The sequence below is a fragment of the Caretta caretta genome, chromosome 9, assembly GCF_965140235.1.
Source record: "Caretta caretta isolate rCarCar2 chromosome 9, rCarCar1.hap1, whole genome shotgun sequence".
In the NCBI taxonomy this organism is placed as follows: Eukaryota; Metazoa; Chordata; order Testudines; family Cheloniidae; genus Caretta; species Caretta caretta.
The window spans coordinates 47864691-47878492 of NC_134214.1; the positions used below are offsets into that span (position 1 = coordinate 47864691).

Sequence of the window (13802 nt, forward strand, 5' to 3'; positions counted from 1 at the left end):
GTGGGAGGGAACTCATGGCTGGGGCAAAGGGTTGGGGTGTGGGAGGGCGAGGGCCACCCGCTGGGGGTGTGGGATCTGGGGTGCGGGTGGGGATGAGGGGTTTGGGGTGCAGTGGTGCTCCCTGGGACTACGGTGTGGAGAGAGAACTCCCTCCAGCTCTCTCTCCCTGCAGTGGCACCTGGGCTGGGGGGGAAAGGCACCTCTCCCACAGCTGTGGCAGGTCAGGGCCGGCTGGGTTGGGGCCAGGGGAGGAGTGCCTGTCCCCGGCCATGGCAAGTTCAGATCGGGGCCAGGGGAGGGGGCGCCTGTCCCCCAGCTGCAGCAGGTTTGGGGCCGGGCTGGGTTGGGACTGGGGGTTGCAGCAGGTCCAGGGCTTGGGGAGAGGCATCTCTCCATGCCACAGCCCTGAGCTCCTGTGCGGTGCTTAATAAGCAGCTGCGTGGCCACGCAGCTTAGAGGGAACTTAGGCACTGACTGGGGTACTCAGCAGCTTCTAGTCTGGTGAGCCAAAGCCGCATTCACAGTGAACATATAATAGATTTTAAGGCCAGAAGGGACCCTGGTGCTCATTTAATCTGACCTCCTCCATAGCACAGGCCAGAGAACATCACCCAGCAATTCCTAACATAAGAACAGCCAGATTGGATCAGACCAATAGTCCATCTAGCCCAGTACCCTGTTTCTGACAGTGGTTGGTGCCATGTGCTCCAGAGGGAATGAACAGAACAGGGCAATTAGTGAGTGATCCATCCCCTGTTGTGCAGTCCCATCTTCTGGCAGTCAGAGGTTTAGGGACACCCAGAGCATGAGGCTGCATCCATGACCAACTTGGCTAATAGCCACAGATGGACCTATCCTCCATGAACTTATCTCATTCTTTTTTGAGCCAGTTATACTTTTAGCTTTCACAACATCCCCTGGAAATGAGTTCCACAGGTTGACCGTGGACATCAACACCTGCACTTGAAAGGCAATGACATATTTCACCTGTGTTTCTTTTCACTTCCTGAAGTCAAATGGCTGTTAACAAACCCTAAGGAGGTTCCATTAAACATGAATGATACTCCCACAGCTCCTTTATTGCCTGGGAAAAACAAGAGGCAAAAAACATCAAGAAATCAATCCACCTCCAGGCTGAGCAGTAGAAAGATAATAAAGAACATGACACTTCTGAAGTGAAATGGGGGATGGGGTAGAGGGAGAGGGAGAGGCAGACTTAATCAGTGCAGGAAGAATTATCATGTATAGAAAAATGTTCAGGGAAAGTTTTTCGGAAGAAGGCAAAATAAATAAATTTTAAGAAAGCTAATTTAATTTCCATCTGCAACCCGGAAAGGGGAATCCCTCCCACTCAGGCTGAAGTCTTTACTGGGGAAATTTATGAGCCCAGGATTGAGTAGAAAGACAATTTCCCCCTCCCACCACCCACCCCCAGGTAAAGTGGTGTCCATGTTGGTGGAGGCAAGTCTATCTAAGCAGGGCTAGGATTCACAGCGCCAACTCCATGGGTGCTCCATGGGTGCTCCAGAAAAAAATTAGTGGGTGCTTAGCACCCACTGGCAGCCAAGCTCCCTCCCCCAGTGCCTCTCGCCCACCAGCAGCCCTACTGATCAAGTCCTCCCCCACCCCCAGCCCCTTCTGCTTCCTGCGATCAGCTGTTCCACAGCGTGCAGAAGGTGCTGGGAGGGAGGGAGGGAGGGGGAGGAGCGGGGATGGGGCACACAGAGGCAGGGAAGAGGCAGGGGGTGGGAAGAGGAGGGGTGGGACTTGGAGGAAGGGGTGGAGTGGGGATTGAGAGGACATCAGGGTGCCTATGCTGGGATTCATATATGCCTGGTTGGGGAAGACCAGGGTCACTTCAGCATGACCCAAAGTAACCTTTCTGAGAGAGAACTGTTCATTTCAAGAGTCCCCGTGAGCACAGAGTGGATGATGCTCTGATTAGATTTGCTTCTGTCTCCTTACCCAGCGTGTTTGCGATTCCTGTCTTCACGTTGTCTGTGCAGATGTGGCTTATCCGGTTCTCATGTTCTGGCTTGGCCAGAACGACAATCCTGATGTTCCAGAGTGTATGGATTGCTATCTGTCAGGGGATGGGAAACTGATGGTTATATCATGGCACAGAGACACCGGACACATCTGGTGTGTCCAAGGCTTTCCCAACCTACTTGGACTCACTGACTGAGATTTTTCTTTGAGCGATGGACCCATGTTCTTAGATTGTGTGGGTGGGGAGAACATGCGCAATTCCAAGCATGCAGATATGCTCACATTAATCCCTAGATCACCTTGGTTACACAAAAGACAACTTTATTTGTTCACAGGCAAATTCTAAGAGCCACTTAGGGGCCCCATACACAGTGACCTTTCAGATATGATTAAAACTGTTCCTCACCCTCACTGAAACTCAGGAGTGGTCGAACTTGCTTCTAACACAGTTTAGTCAGTCCTAAACTTTATTATAACCTGGAATAAAAAGTGCCAGAGCTCACAGAGAGAGAGAGAGAGAGAATGAGGGCAGAGCAGTCTCAAAAGATACGCCAATAATTTTAAAATGTTCTCCTCTTAAGAGGGACATTCCCATGGCAGTGGCCTAATTGCAAGTAAGTGTGCTACTGTGGGGGAGGGGGTGAATCCAAGGCAAGATCCATCCTTCATGCCCCAGCTGGAAGGCACTGGGAGCACTGGGGCTGGCTCTGGGCTCAGACTCGGCGTAGGGCATTGCTGGGAGCAGTCCATCTAGCTGATTCAAGAGTAATGGAGTCCATAGACATGTTCAGTCCCCTCTCTGTTCAGTCCCCTCTCTGATGGTCCCAGCAATGTGGCGCTTCGAGAGCAAGGAGGCGTGGGCCTGGGGCTGGTTATTCCTGTGTCTCTCCTAGCTGCTAGGGGAGTGTGCTATCCTCACTTTGCTCTGAGCTGACATGATTCCTCACCACTTTAAAGCTGATACTGGTGATTTCCTGCAAGGATTGTCTTAGAACTTCCAGCCATTCCTTCTCCCCTTGGGGGTCCTCCTGGGTGCCAATGACATAAATGTCATGGGGGATGTAGTCAGCGGAGTCATCCCGTGTCTTTCCCTGCCCCTTGGAGAGAAACCAGGATGTGATCTTCTTTGGGGGAGGAGCAGCACCTTTAGCAGCAAATCCAAAACCACAGTGAATCAAAACACTTGCAGTCAAAACCTCAAGGCTATACACAGCACATGAATAAAAAGGCACACAAACCCACAGAGCTATGCACACATCCAGGGGGAGACAATGGACTTTATGCCCAAATGACGTACTATGGGCCAGATCCTGCTTTGTGCCTGGCAGAGGGGACGCCATAGGGGATGGAGTTGGTGCTATGCCTCCTCATTCCTGGGGAAAAGGGGGCATTGGCAGGAGCATCTCTGTACTCTGACAATTCCCATCTGTTGGAGCTGCCCATGGAAGACACTGGCAGCCAGCTCTCACTGGCTATTCGGCTCGAGGCTGGGACGTTCCAAAGACAGCCCTGAGTTCATTGTGGCTGCAGCTGAGGATCAGGGTCTGTGAGATTAATGGCATTAACCTATCAGCTCACATCCATCAGAACAAACGTACATTCCCCAAATGGGAAAAACAGATTCATTTCGGGTTCCCCAGACAAAGAGCCCTGCTATTAAATTCTTTTTTCAATCCCAAGATGGGTGGTTTCTCCTAATCAGATGCAGAAATAGCTGGAGTGCAGTGACTGGACACTCCCCTTTCCCCCGACCATGGTCACATTGGCATTATGGCCCCTTTACGCTGGAGCAATGCAAAGGGGCCAAGGTGCATGCGAAAACCTGGCCTAGAGACTCAATTTCGCTCCTGTCCTAGTGGAACACAATCTCTGTGAGCAAGTCCCTTACTGAGTCAATAGGAAATGTGGCGTCCAAAAGTCCCCACGTTGAAGCAGGCCAATGTCAAGGTCGAGATAAGTGTCTGGAGGAATGTATGAAGGACTAGATGAGAAGGCAGCACATACCCATGTTCCAGGTCCCAATGAAGATGGTGATCATGTCAGGCTCTGGTTGCTCAGAGTGTTTATTCTTCATCTGCTGCAGAAGCTGGCAGAACCCTTCTCTTTTCTACACCCAGAGGAACAGAGAGACAGCTAATGAGATGGCTGTCTCGTTAGCCAGAATCTCAGCTTCTTCTGAAAGAAGAACTAATTGAATAGGGAAGTGCCCAGAATATCTAAAGGGCAGATCAGCCTTATCTCTACTAGTCTGCAGGGAGGTTGCTTTGTTTATGGTACCTTCTCAGGAGAAAAGGTGTGTTGTTAGTATGTGTTAACTAGAGTGTTCCAAAAGCCTAGTGGAGACAAGGCAGTGTACTACTCTGACACGTGTTAAACTGGTCAGGTTAAAGACTGGCACATGGTAAAGGCAGTGTGCTTTGTCTGCACTGGAGTTTCCAAACACGGAAGCTAGCATGTGTTACATCACACCCTGATATCCTAGTCGAGACAAGTGGGATTCAAGGCTGGTGAACGATTCTGGTGTAACTGCTCCGCGGTTGACTCCTGCCTTTGCCAGCCATTGAGCAGCCAATGAATGGCGCAGTCCTAATCTGCCTCCTTCCCTTTCCCAGACCCTCATTGATATAGCAGGGGTTATTATTATACTGTTGCTGAACACGTCGCCCATTCTCTCCTGCATTCTCTGGATGTTCTCACATTATATGATCAATCTCATTTATGCAGAGCAGATTAAAATCCTATAAATGCCCTGGTTAGTCCTCTGCCGAGGCTCACTGCCCTCAGGCCCATCCTGGTGCTCCTGGGATAAAGTGAGGAAAGACGTTGTCGTGTACCTTAGAGTCAGCGAAAACATATTCTTTCCGCTGTGTTTTCTCTCTTTCAGTCTCCAGTACGATCACCAGTTTGTTAGGGAACTTCTGGGACTTGATGAGCTGCAGGACTAAGCAGAGGTGGGCTGTCAACTTCAGAAACCAGAGACCCAGAAACTGTATCTGCAGAAACCAGAGTCCCAGAGAAATCCTCCTCTGCTCACTAGAACTGGCTGCCGGAAGCAGCATGCTCCAAGAGATCACTCATTCTGAACTCTGAGGCTCTCTTTGCCCTGCATTGGGAGACCCCCGCTAAGCACACATTCCTGTCAATTCTGCCTCTGAAAAAGGGTGTTATACAGAGCCTGGAACCAAAAATATGACAAAGATGGTTGCAGTAGCTTCGGCACTGAGACCGACCGACAGTACTTCAGCTATAACAACTGTTCCTGATGTGCAGGGACTGCAATTGTTGCTAGGCCTCTATGGGACACACGGGGGAAGGAGGAGAGCTCCTTGTGCAGCAACACCAGGGACAATCTGGTCCTTTAAGTCTGGCCATTTCTCAGCGTTTTGATTAGTTCTGTTTGGCTGGTCAGGGTAGTAGTCTCAGAGAGCTTTTGGAATGGATCAGCAGAAACAACATGCAGGTGCAGTCAGCAAGAGACTTTCCCCCAGGGATTACATTTATACCCTGAACAAGAGTCACAAATAGCTCCTCCTGCCTGGTGTTCAACCCAACCTCGTGCCCTTTCTGCATCCCAAGCAGACAATTTATACTCCTTCGTCTGAGCATCTGTGGAAGAGAAGGTGAAAGCCAATCTGATGGCGGAGATGGTTCGGTCCCATGTACATCCGCAGCTAAGCAATTCTGAACCCCAGCTGGGGAAAATCAGCTGTGGAGGTTTAGCTCAAAACTATGGTCAGCAACGGGTTGTTTTCCTCGTGAGGATGGAGCCTGAGTTGATAGTTCTGCCTCTGCTAATCTCTGCAGTGTTTGGAGTTAGAGGCTAGAGGGGAATTAGAAAAATAGCTTTTCCCTAATAAAAATCTTTCACCAATTGTTTTAGCAGGGACCTAACCAGGGATAAAGAGAACCATTTTAAATAGGCCTTCACAGCAAACAAACAACTACCACCGCTCTCCCCTAATGATACTAACACCATGGCGACACTTCAGGTGCTACAGCGGCTCAGGTGCTATGGCATTGTGTAGGTTACAGCGACCAAAGAGGCTTTTCTGTCACTGTAGGAACTCTACCTTCCCGAGCAATAGCAGCTAGGTTAACGGAAGCATTCTTCTGCCAGCCTAGCTGCATCTACACCAGGGATTAGGTGGGTCTAGCTACAGCACTCTGGGGTATGGATTTTTCACACCCTGAGCGCCACAGCAATGTTGACCTAAATTGTGCAGACCAGGCCAAAGTAACAAACATGACAGCAGTACAAACAGCAACTGGCTGAGCACTGATCTTGAGAGCAAGAACACTAATGCCTTCTCAAGACCTCGCTTTTCCAAACAGACCCTTTTGTGGGTGCAGCGTACCTAGGAAAGAGATGGACTCACACCAGTTTTGGCCTAACATCTCTGAGATGTTTATATCTTTGCGGCTTACCTCCTTGATCCATACTAGGGCAGAAATTGGAAATACCTTTGATCAAGGGATGCTGTTTTCCTTGCAGACATGCTGCCATTGTCTTAACTTAACTGAAAGCCATGGGATTGTAAACTAACTCTCAGAAAGAGCCATTTACCACAGCATTGACTTCCTATTCACTGAAAACTGCCTTGGAGACAAGCGATCTAGGTTTACTGATGCCTTGCAGTAGAACCAAACTCTCAGCATAACAGACTAATATACACATTGGACCAAACCTTGCTCCCACTGAAGTCAATGACAAAATTCCCACTGGGATCTAGAGGACTAACCCCTTATTTGTGACTCAGGGCACCTTACTTTTCTTATGGTTATAAAACTTGTCTTCAGGACCATCCTTGGCTTTCTTGATAATCAATTTCCCCATCTCCACATCAACTTTGAGGTGTATTTTCTGGGAAATTCCTAGAGAATCTGCTTTCACCTATTGGAAAAGGGAGAGATTTTTCATAAGCCATTTTTCTAAACTTCAGTCAGTTGTACGAGGAAAAGCAATACCTAAATCAATGCACAGAGAAACATCTGCATGGCCTGACCCACTTACATCACTCCGAACAGAGAGCTTTAAGACATGGCCCCTTCTACAGTACCATAGAGCACCCAGGGACTCCAGGCACTGAGATATAACTGTATTATCTCTACTGTAGCAGAGCACAGTATCCAGAAACTTAAGACATCGAGACATTCCTACATGTCTTGTGTTCTTCTGTAATACAATAAGCATTGCTGACAAAGTCTATTTACCTCAAAGGTTACAGGAGGGATGAGAGAACGCCGATGTGTTGAATCAGGACCTTCAATCAACAGTGTTTTCACCTGTAAAATTTCATGCATATGGGTATCTATTTGGTGACTCTACACTTCACTTGAGGGGGATCAGAGAAGGAAGTAATAAAGGCATTGCAGGAGAATTCTTATTACAGAGATGGATTTCTCTGAGCATGAAAGGAGCATAAATAAAGCCAGAAGCAGATGGGAACACAAGATAGTTATAAATCTCTACCTTTTCTTCAGCCGAGGACAGCAAAGAGATCAGCTGATTGAGCTTCAACACAACATTGACTGGACTGGCTTCCCCAAGCAACTGGTAACAACAGCATTAAAAGAAAAGAAGAAGAAAAAAAAGAGAGAGAACAATGAGTACCAGACCCAAAGAAGCTCCGAGTTCACACCACCTGCCCGAAACAGCTGTTAGCAGCAGTGTGTTTTACATCATCCAAGTTTAATCCATAGCGTGAAGCGCAGCGGCACAGAATGTGACTGAACACGCAGGAAAGTCGGGCTGGTGGGAGGACAACCTTGCCAATCTGGTACATAGGTCAGAGGCTGGGCGTGCAGAGGAGTTGGATGGTTGATGACAGAAAGACAGATTTGTATTACTGGTCCATGGGTTGAACATGCAGATTGGACTTCTGGTGTTCTGGGCCGCAGGACGGAAGAGGTTGGACACAGGATTGAGGCGGTTTGATGGAAGGAAGGAAGCATTTGTCACAAAAAGACACTGACCATCCAGAGGAATTAAGCTGATGGAAGGAAAAATTTGCAATTCTGGGTCACAGGTTGATAGAGGTTGGAAGTAGGAACGACTGAGGCACTTTGCTGCATTCTCTCTTTGGGACAGGGGTATGGGAGAGGATGGAGAAGACTATGAGTTAGCTGAATCCGTGGTTAAATAATTTACTGTGTGCCCAGTGCACTGCAGCCAGAAACAGGCTAAAGAGAACAAAAGTGTTAACCAATCATCTAAATTCATGGTCATTGTTGTGTCCCAAGCTCAGAAAGTCCTCCCTCCCCCGCGTCTGTGCCTGACAGAAACTATCACTCCTCCGTGGCCACCTTTCCCCGCTTCTTCCAGTAGAACTTACTTGAGAACGTTGATGGATACCAGGGGGCAGCTGCTGGTCAAAAACCTTCTGGATGGACTCCAGGGAAGGGAGAGTCCGAGACGCCTCACTGAGAATACAAAGACATGTCAAAGGACAATGCAGGGTTTGTGTGGGGAACCTGGGGCAAGGTCACATGGGGCAATGAAAGAAGGATAAAGCACAAAACCAGTTAATGATGCATAGTCAGTACGGAGTCAATGTGGGTGTCTACACTGCGTTAGGGGGATGAATGCAGCATGAGTAGACAGAACCATGCGAGCTTTAAACTAGCTAGTGCAGCTAAGAATAGCAGTGAAGAAGTAGTGGCACGGGCTTCAACCTGAGTATATCCCTAAGCTGCCCAGCAAGCTCCGACAGCCCACGCTGAAGCCCTTGCTACCACACCTATGCTGCTATTCATAGACATGCCAGCTAATTAAAGCTAGTGTGGGTATGCCAATCTGAGCTGCATTCACACCTTTGATTGCAGTGTAGACATACCCAGTGAGGTCAGTGCCAACCCTGAAAGATCAGGACAGCGCAGCAGGGTTAGGATGGCAGCTAATGCATCAGCAACAGCTCATTTGAACAGAACTCCTTACAGCTCCGGAAGCTGGGACAGCACAGTGAAGGAGGAAATACAAAGATATATTTTTCAACAAATGCAATAAGGGGACAAGTGGAACTGTGGCTGTAAAATGAACCAGCTTTAATTTTCTGAATTAAAATCAAGGGTAGGTTACAAATGAAATTAATTTAGTGAGCCCAGAGGATGCTTGTCCATCACAAAATCTTTGTATGAACTTGGCACAAATGACACTCTGCTAAAGACCAGACTTAGTACTGGCAGAGCAGCTAGGTCCTGCAGGCCAAGGTGGACATGGAGAACAATGCGGCATTGTGCCTAATTAGTAGCCAGTACTAACAAGTCCCCTCACTTTCATAGGTACGAATGCACCAGTTTCTCCATCTAGTTCTCTGGAAAAGGCGCTACAGTGAGCATACACCTGCGATCTCTGAAAATCGAGCTACTTATTTAGGTGCCTAAATATGTATTCAATGGCCTAAGCCAGGCACCCACATTTGAAATTTCAGCCTAAGTGACTTGGCAAAGTCATGCAGGAAGTCTGTGGCGGAACTGGGAACCAAGTCCTCCTAGGTTCTCAGTTCTGTCACAAAACTGTTCTGTTTTGAACCTTTTAAGTTATCCTGTCCCTAAAACTCCCACTAACATTAGCGGACTTTGGTTCAGGCCCTATCAGAAAAGAGGTGGTATTAGAAGCTCTGGGAGAAGTTCTACTAGACAAACCACCTGGAAACAATTACAATATATCTACTTTGAAGCAATGTGCAGCACAGACCGTACAGTTCTGAACAACAGCAACCACAGAAAAACCCACTGCTTGGCCGTTTCTTATGTGAGAATGGCCCGCTCTGAGGCACTTTACCATAAAGTGCAGCTTAATGTAACACACAGGTCAGACTTGGGGAAGAATTTACTGGCATTTGTGCTCAACCAAACCACAAAGTGGTTTTAATTGCATTCACACCTCTTTCTTTTTCTTCCTTTGAACTGCTGTGTGAGTAAAATTTTATTCATGCGAATCTTCACAGAAGTGTCACGAACACTTCTGTCCATCTATATTTGCATAAGTATTGGCGCCAGAAGTGTTTGAGCAGCCATCTTAAAAGCTTCTTGTGGGAGTCATGCAATCAGAGAGCAGAAATAACACCATGTTTAGGTGACCGATCAGGTAGGGAATGATGGAGTGATTGCCTGAAACAGTCAAGCTGAACAGCTCACCCATAACTCGCACTGTGAAATATGTCCACCCAAACCCTGTAAGGAATTCTGAATGAGGAACACCTCCCCATACATCTGCAGGAAGATCCGTGGCTGTGCTGGCACAAAGTTCCCCTAAAGTTCCCCCTAAAGCTTTGCCCAGCCCCCTCTGAGGATACCCCCTGACTATGGGAATCTTTGGGAGAGGTTCAGCCACTGATCTTGCAGCCTCCGTGCTCCTGCCCATACCTCTACTCCTGAGGCAGAGTACTTGGCCTGGGCATCTTTACAGCCTGGTGACCCTGGAGGCAAGTAGCAGCTGGTGCAGTTGAAAGCAACCTTCAGACTGCTCTAATTCATGCCAGGAACTGGCCCTTTGCTGAGCTGGCTAAGGAGTAGGGGAGGCAGGGGTGCAAAAGTTACTCTGCAGCCCTTCCCTGCTCCCCCTCAGCTGTGTGGAGTGCTCCTTAGCTGCAGCTCAGACGTTGGCCCTGCATTTCTTGATGGGTAACTCATGAACTGGAAAAGGACCTACGGTCACCAGTAAATTGGTCCCTTTGAACAGTTAGCCCAGTTCTGCCCATTACTAAGCTGTAAACAACCTTCTAACCCCCACCCCAAAGGAGGACATGCAGTTCCAGAAAACATCCCCTTTCCCTTGCTAACATTTGCAGTCACATCTTACCCACAGTCTGATGCCAGCACAGGCATATATCAGCTAGTGGACATCAAAGAAAAGCTCTCAACCTTTAAACTGAATGCAGTGTCACGTGGGTCTGACAACAGCTATCCCTGGGCTATGTGCAGTGTTGATGTAGCCATGTTGGTCTCAGGACATTAGCAAGACAAGGTGGGTGATGTGATATCTTTTACTGGACCAACTTCTTCTGGTGAAAGAGGCAAGCTTTTGAGCTGACACAGAGTTCTCCTTAAAGTCTTCAGGTCACCCAAAGAAGAGCTCTGTGTCTGTGTCAAAAGCTTGTCTCTTTCACTAGGAGAAGCTGGTCCAGTAAAATATATCATCTCACTCATCTCTAAACGATGTGAGATTAGAGGGGGCTAGGGAGGGACATTATACAACTAAAGATGGGGCATTAGTGCCAATTGAGCCTGCGATTTGCAATTTTTCCCCTCCCCAAGGCTTTGTTAAAATAAAATCCAGTTATGAAAAAGAAAACACAGCTGCCTGAGAACAAGCTGCAGATTTCAGGCTGAATCCCACAATGCAGCTGGGAAAGAAGCTGAGGTGAATGAAGGCTAAAATTAGGTAATGTCACTGAATAAATTAAATTTCTGCATCTTGAAAGGGGGATTCAGCTAGAGAGGCTGCAAGCTACAGCAGAGATTAAGGGAGCTACATAAAGCAAGTAAGTGCCAGGTATTTGAAAATTAGTAAATTATGGGAGAACGCTAGGTTCTATGGCTAGAATGCACACACTCCTGAGAAAATCTGATCTGCAGGAAAGCGGTTTATTAGAGAAAGCTGATTGATATGGAAGACAAAGAAGGAGAAATGGCCTCAAGTTATTAGGAGTTCACAGGATAATTGAGAAGGCAAATCCACTGAAATGAAATGATACCAAGATTATTGGTACAGATTTTGGCAGGAAATTGCAGGAGGGAGAAGAAATTGGATGGGATACATCAAATCAATTCCATTTTCAAATAGCACAACAGCTCCGTGGGCTGATTTTGAAAGTCTCTTATTACCTGAGCAACACAAACTGAGTGCCTGACTGGAATTTGATCCAAAGCCCATTGAAATCAGTGGGAGTTTTTCCACTGACTTCATTGGATTTTAGATCAGGTCCCCTCCATAAGAAAGAATCCTGCATTTCCATGTGGGAAATTGCATATGCAAATTGGGCAATTATATATATAATTAGACATCTCCATGTTGTGGGTGATTGCCCATGAAAAGAATTGCATTTGGTGCATCTCACCAATCGCACAGGTCTTTGAAAATCTGGCCAGTTAGACTAATTATATTAAGATGTCATTAATTCCCAGGATGACAACAGATTAGTCCATAAATGTATACCACTAAACAAGGGGTGGAAGGTGGGGATAATTGTCTGTTGGTGCAACTCCACTGATGTCAATGGACTTTCACCAGTAGAGAATTTGGCCCGGTAATGTTTGAAGCGGGCACTAGATTTTCTGTGCCCTCTCACTACAAATGTTAAAGGGACACTGACAATTGGAAGAGCAGCTTTGATGCTTGAGAACATTTGATATCGGTAGGTTTTCTTTTTTAAGACTTTCTTATCCCCTTGAAGGGCGATGAGGGGTACAAAAACACACAGAGTACAGATAGCGATGAGTATAGCACAGAGTAGCGATGCATTCGAACTCCCTTCTGGGAAAAGCCAGCTTGGCCTTCATTGGAATAACAGCACAGCCCTATTTGAGGCAGTTTAGCAATGGAAAAGATTCAGTCCTGATTTTGCTGGCTGTGGGATCGCATTATTCAGGGTTTGCTAATAACAGAGCACATGAGACCTTCCCCACTCCGTGACTGTAGAGAACTGAAACCCAGCTGAGGGGCACAGAAAAGGAAGTGCTGGTTCTGCAGCATCATACCCCCCACTTCCCGACCTCCCTGGATCCCCTCCCTGGGGAGGGCTGGAGTCGGGCCAGAGAAGGGGAATGCACACTCAGCCAATCCTCATATGGTATAACTTGAGTACTCCAGTCACTTCAACTGAGCCACACCGATTTACACCAGCTGGCCCATCCACCTCCCCCCAGCTCTGTGCGAATTCTGTGGGAGCCTAGCTGCCAAGGAGCCAGTGTGGAAAAGGGTGCTGTGGGCCCCTGAGCCAGCGTGGAGGTACAGGACCTCTCTGTTGATGGTCAGGCATCCAGATGCTCTCCCTGGGATCTGAGGGCTGAGCCCCTTGTTTGTTTCAGAATAGGGAGGAAGCTTGAGGAGCAATCAGATCCTGACTGGTACTTGGGCTTTTGCTGGGTATAGGTCAGTCTGGGCTCTGGATAGGGAAGGGGTACTTGTAATGGAAACCATACTGGAGTAGGGGCCTGTTTCTCTGCTCACTCCACCTTGACAATGATTTCAATAAAATCATCCCAGGTTCTCCCTGCTGTAATTGAGAGGAGAGTCGGGGTTTGGAGAGAATAGTCATAAAGCAATATGTGGGTTTTTTTATATACGACTTTTACTTGATGATTCTGGAGGTGCCATTTATATCTGTTCCTAAACTAATCCTATTCAGCTAATCCTTTAATGCATTTTGGCTTTGTTTCTTTCTAAACAAAATATAAAATAAGTAATACTCTATTAACTGAAACCACCCCCAGGAAAATCTTACCTACTATAGCTGTGTGTTTCAGGCAGATTTAATGTCCCAGGGCCAGAATCTCAGGTGGCATAAATCATCTGAACCTCACTGGAGCATGAGCATCTGGCTCCTGGCCTTTGACCCCATAGGCCATGAGACCATTGTCTTACTACCCGTTTTTAAGGATAAGCAGTTTTGCTGTGCTGGAAATATGGGTTCACAATTCAAATGGCACCTACCTTTGACAGTGTCATGACATTATATTGCCTTCTCTGAAAATTAGGCTCCAGTTACCTGAAGAGCCCTTTGCAGAGCACTGTGAGCAGTTTCTTCAGCTGGGGGAGACTGCTGGAGCCCATCTGCACCATCTCAAAGTCGCTGGTGATGTGAACTCGCAGA

General features: G+C 47.5%; 1 protein-coding gene across 5 annotated transcripts in view; it reads right to left on the reverse strand.

Annotated features, from left to right (window-relative positions):
* Positions 1-13802, reverse strand: part of INPP5D (inositol polyphosphate-5-phosphatase D) — a 91451-nt gene that overhangs the window by 18000 nt on the left and 59649 nt on the right. For all 5 annotated transcript variants that reach the window (XM_075132262.1, XM_075132263.1, XM_048864762.2 and 2 more), the window contains 10 exons: positions 13698-13802; positions 8322-8409; positions 7460-7540; positions 7201-7272; positions 6757-6880; positions 4824-4930; positions 3994-4096; positions 2937-3133; positions 1966-2083; positions 988-1084 (listed from right to left, as the gene is read on the reverse strand). The exon at positions 13698-13802 is cut by the window's right edge and continues 36 nt beyond it. In XM_075132262.1, the coding sequence (XP_074988363.1) occupies positions 988-1084; positions 1966-2083; positions 2937-3133; positions 3994-4096; positions 4824-4930; positions 6757-6880; positions 7201-7272; positions 7460-7540; positions 8322-8409; positions 13698-13802 (1092 nt within the window). The remainder of the gene's footprint in view (positions 1-987; positions 1085-1965; positions 2084-2936; positions 3134-3993; positions 4097-4823; positions 4931-6756; positions 6881-7200; positions 7273-7459; positions 7541-8321; positions 8410-13697) is intronic.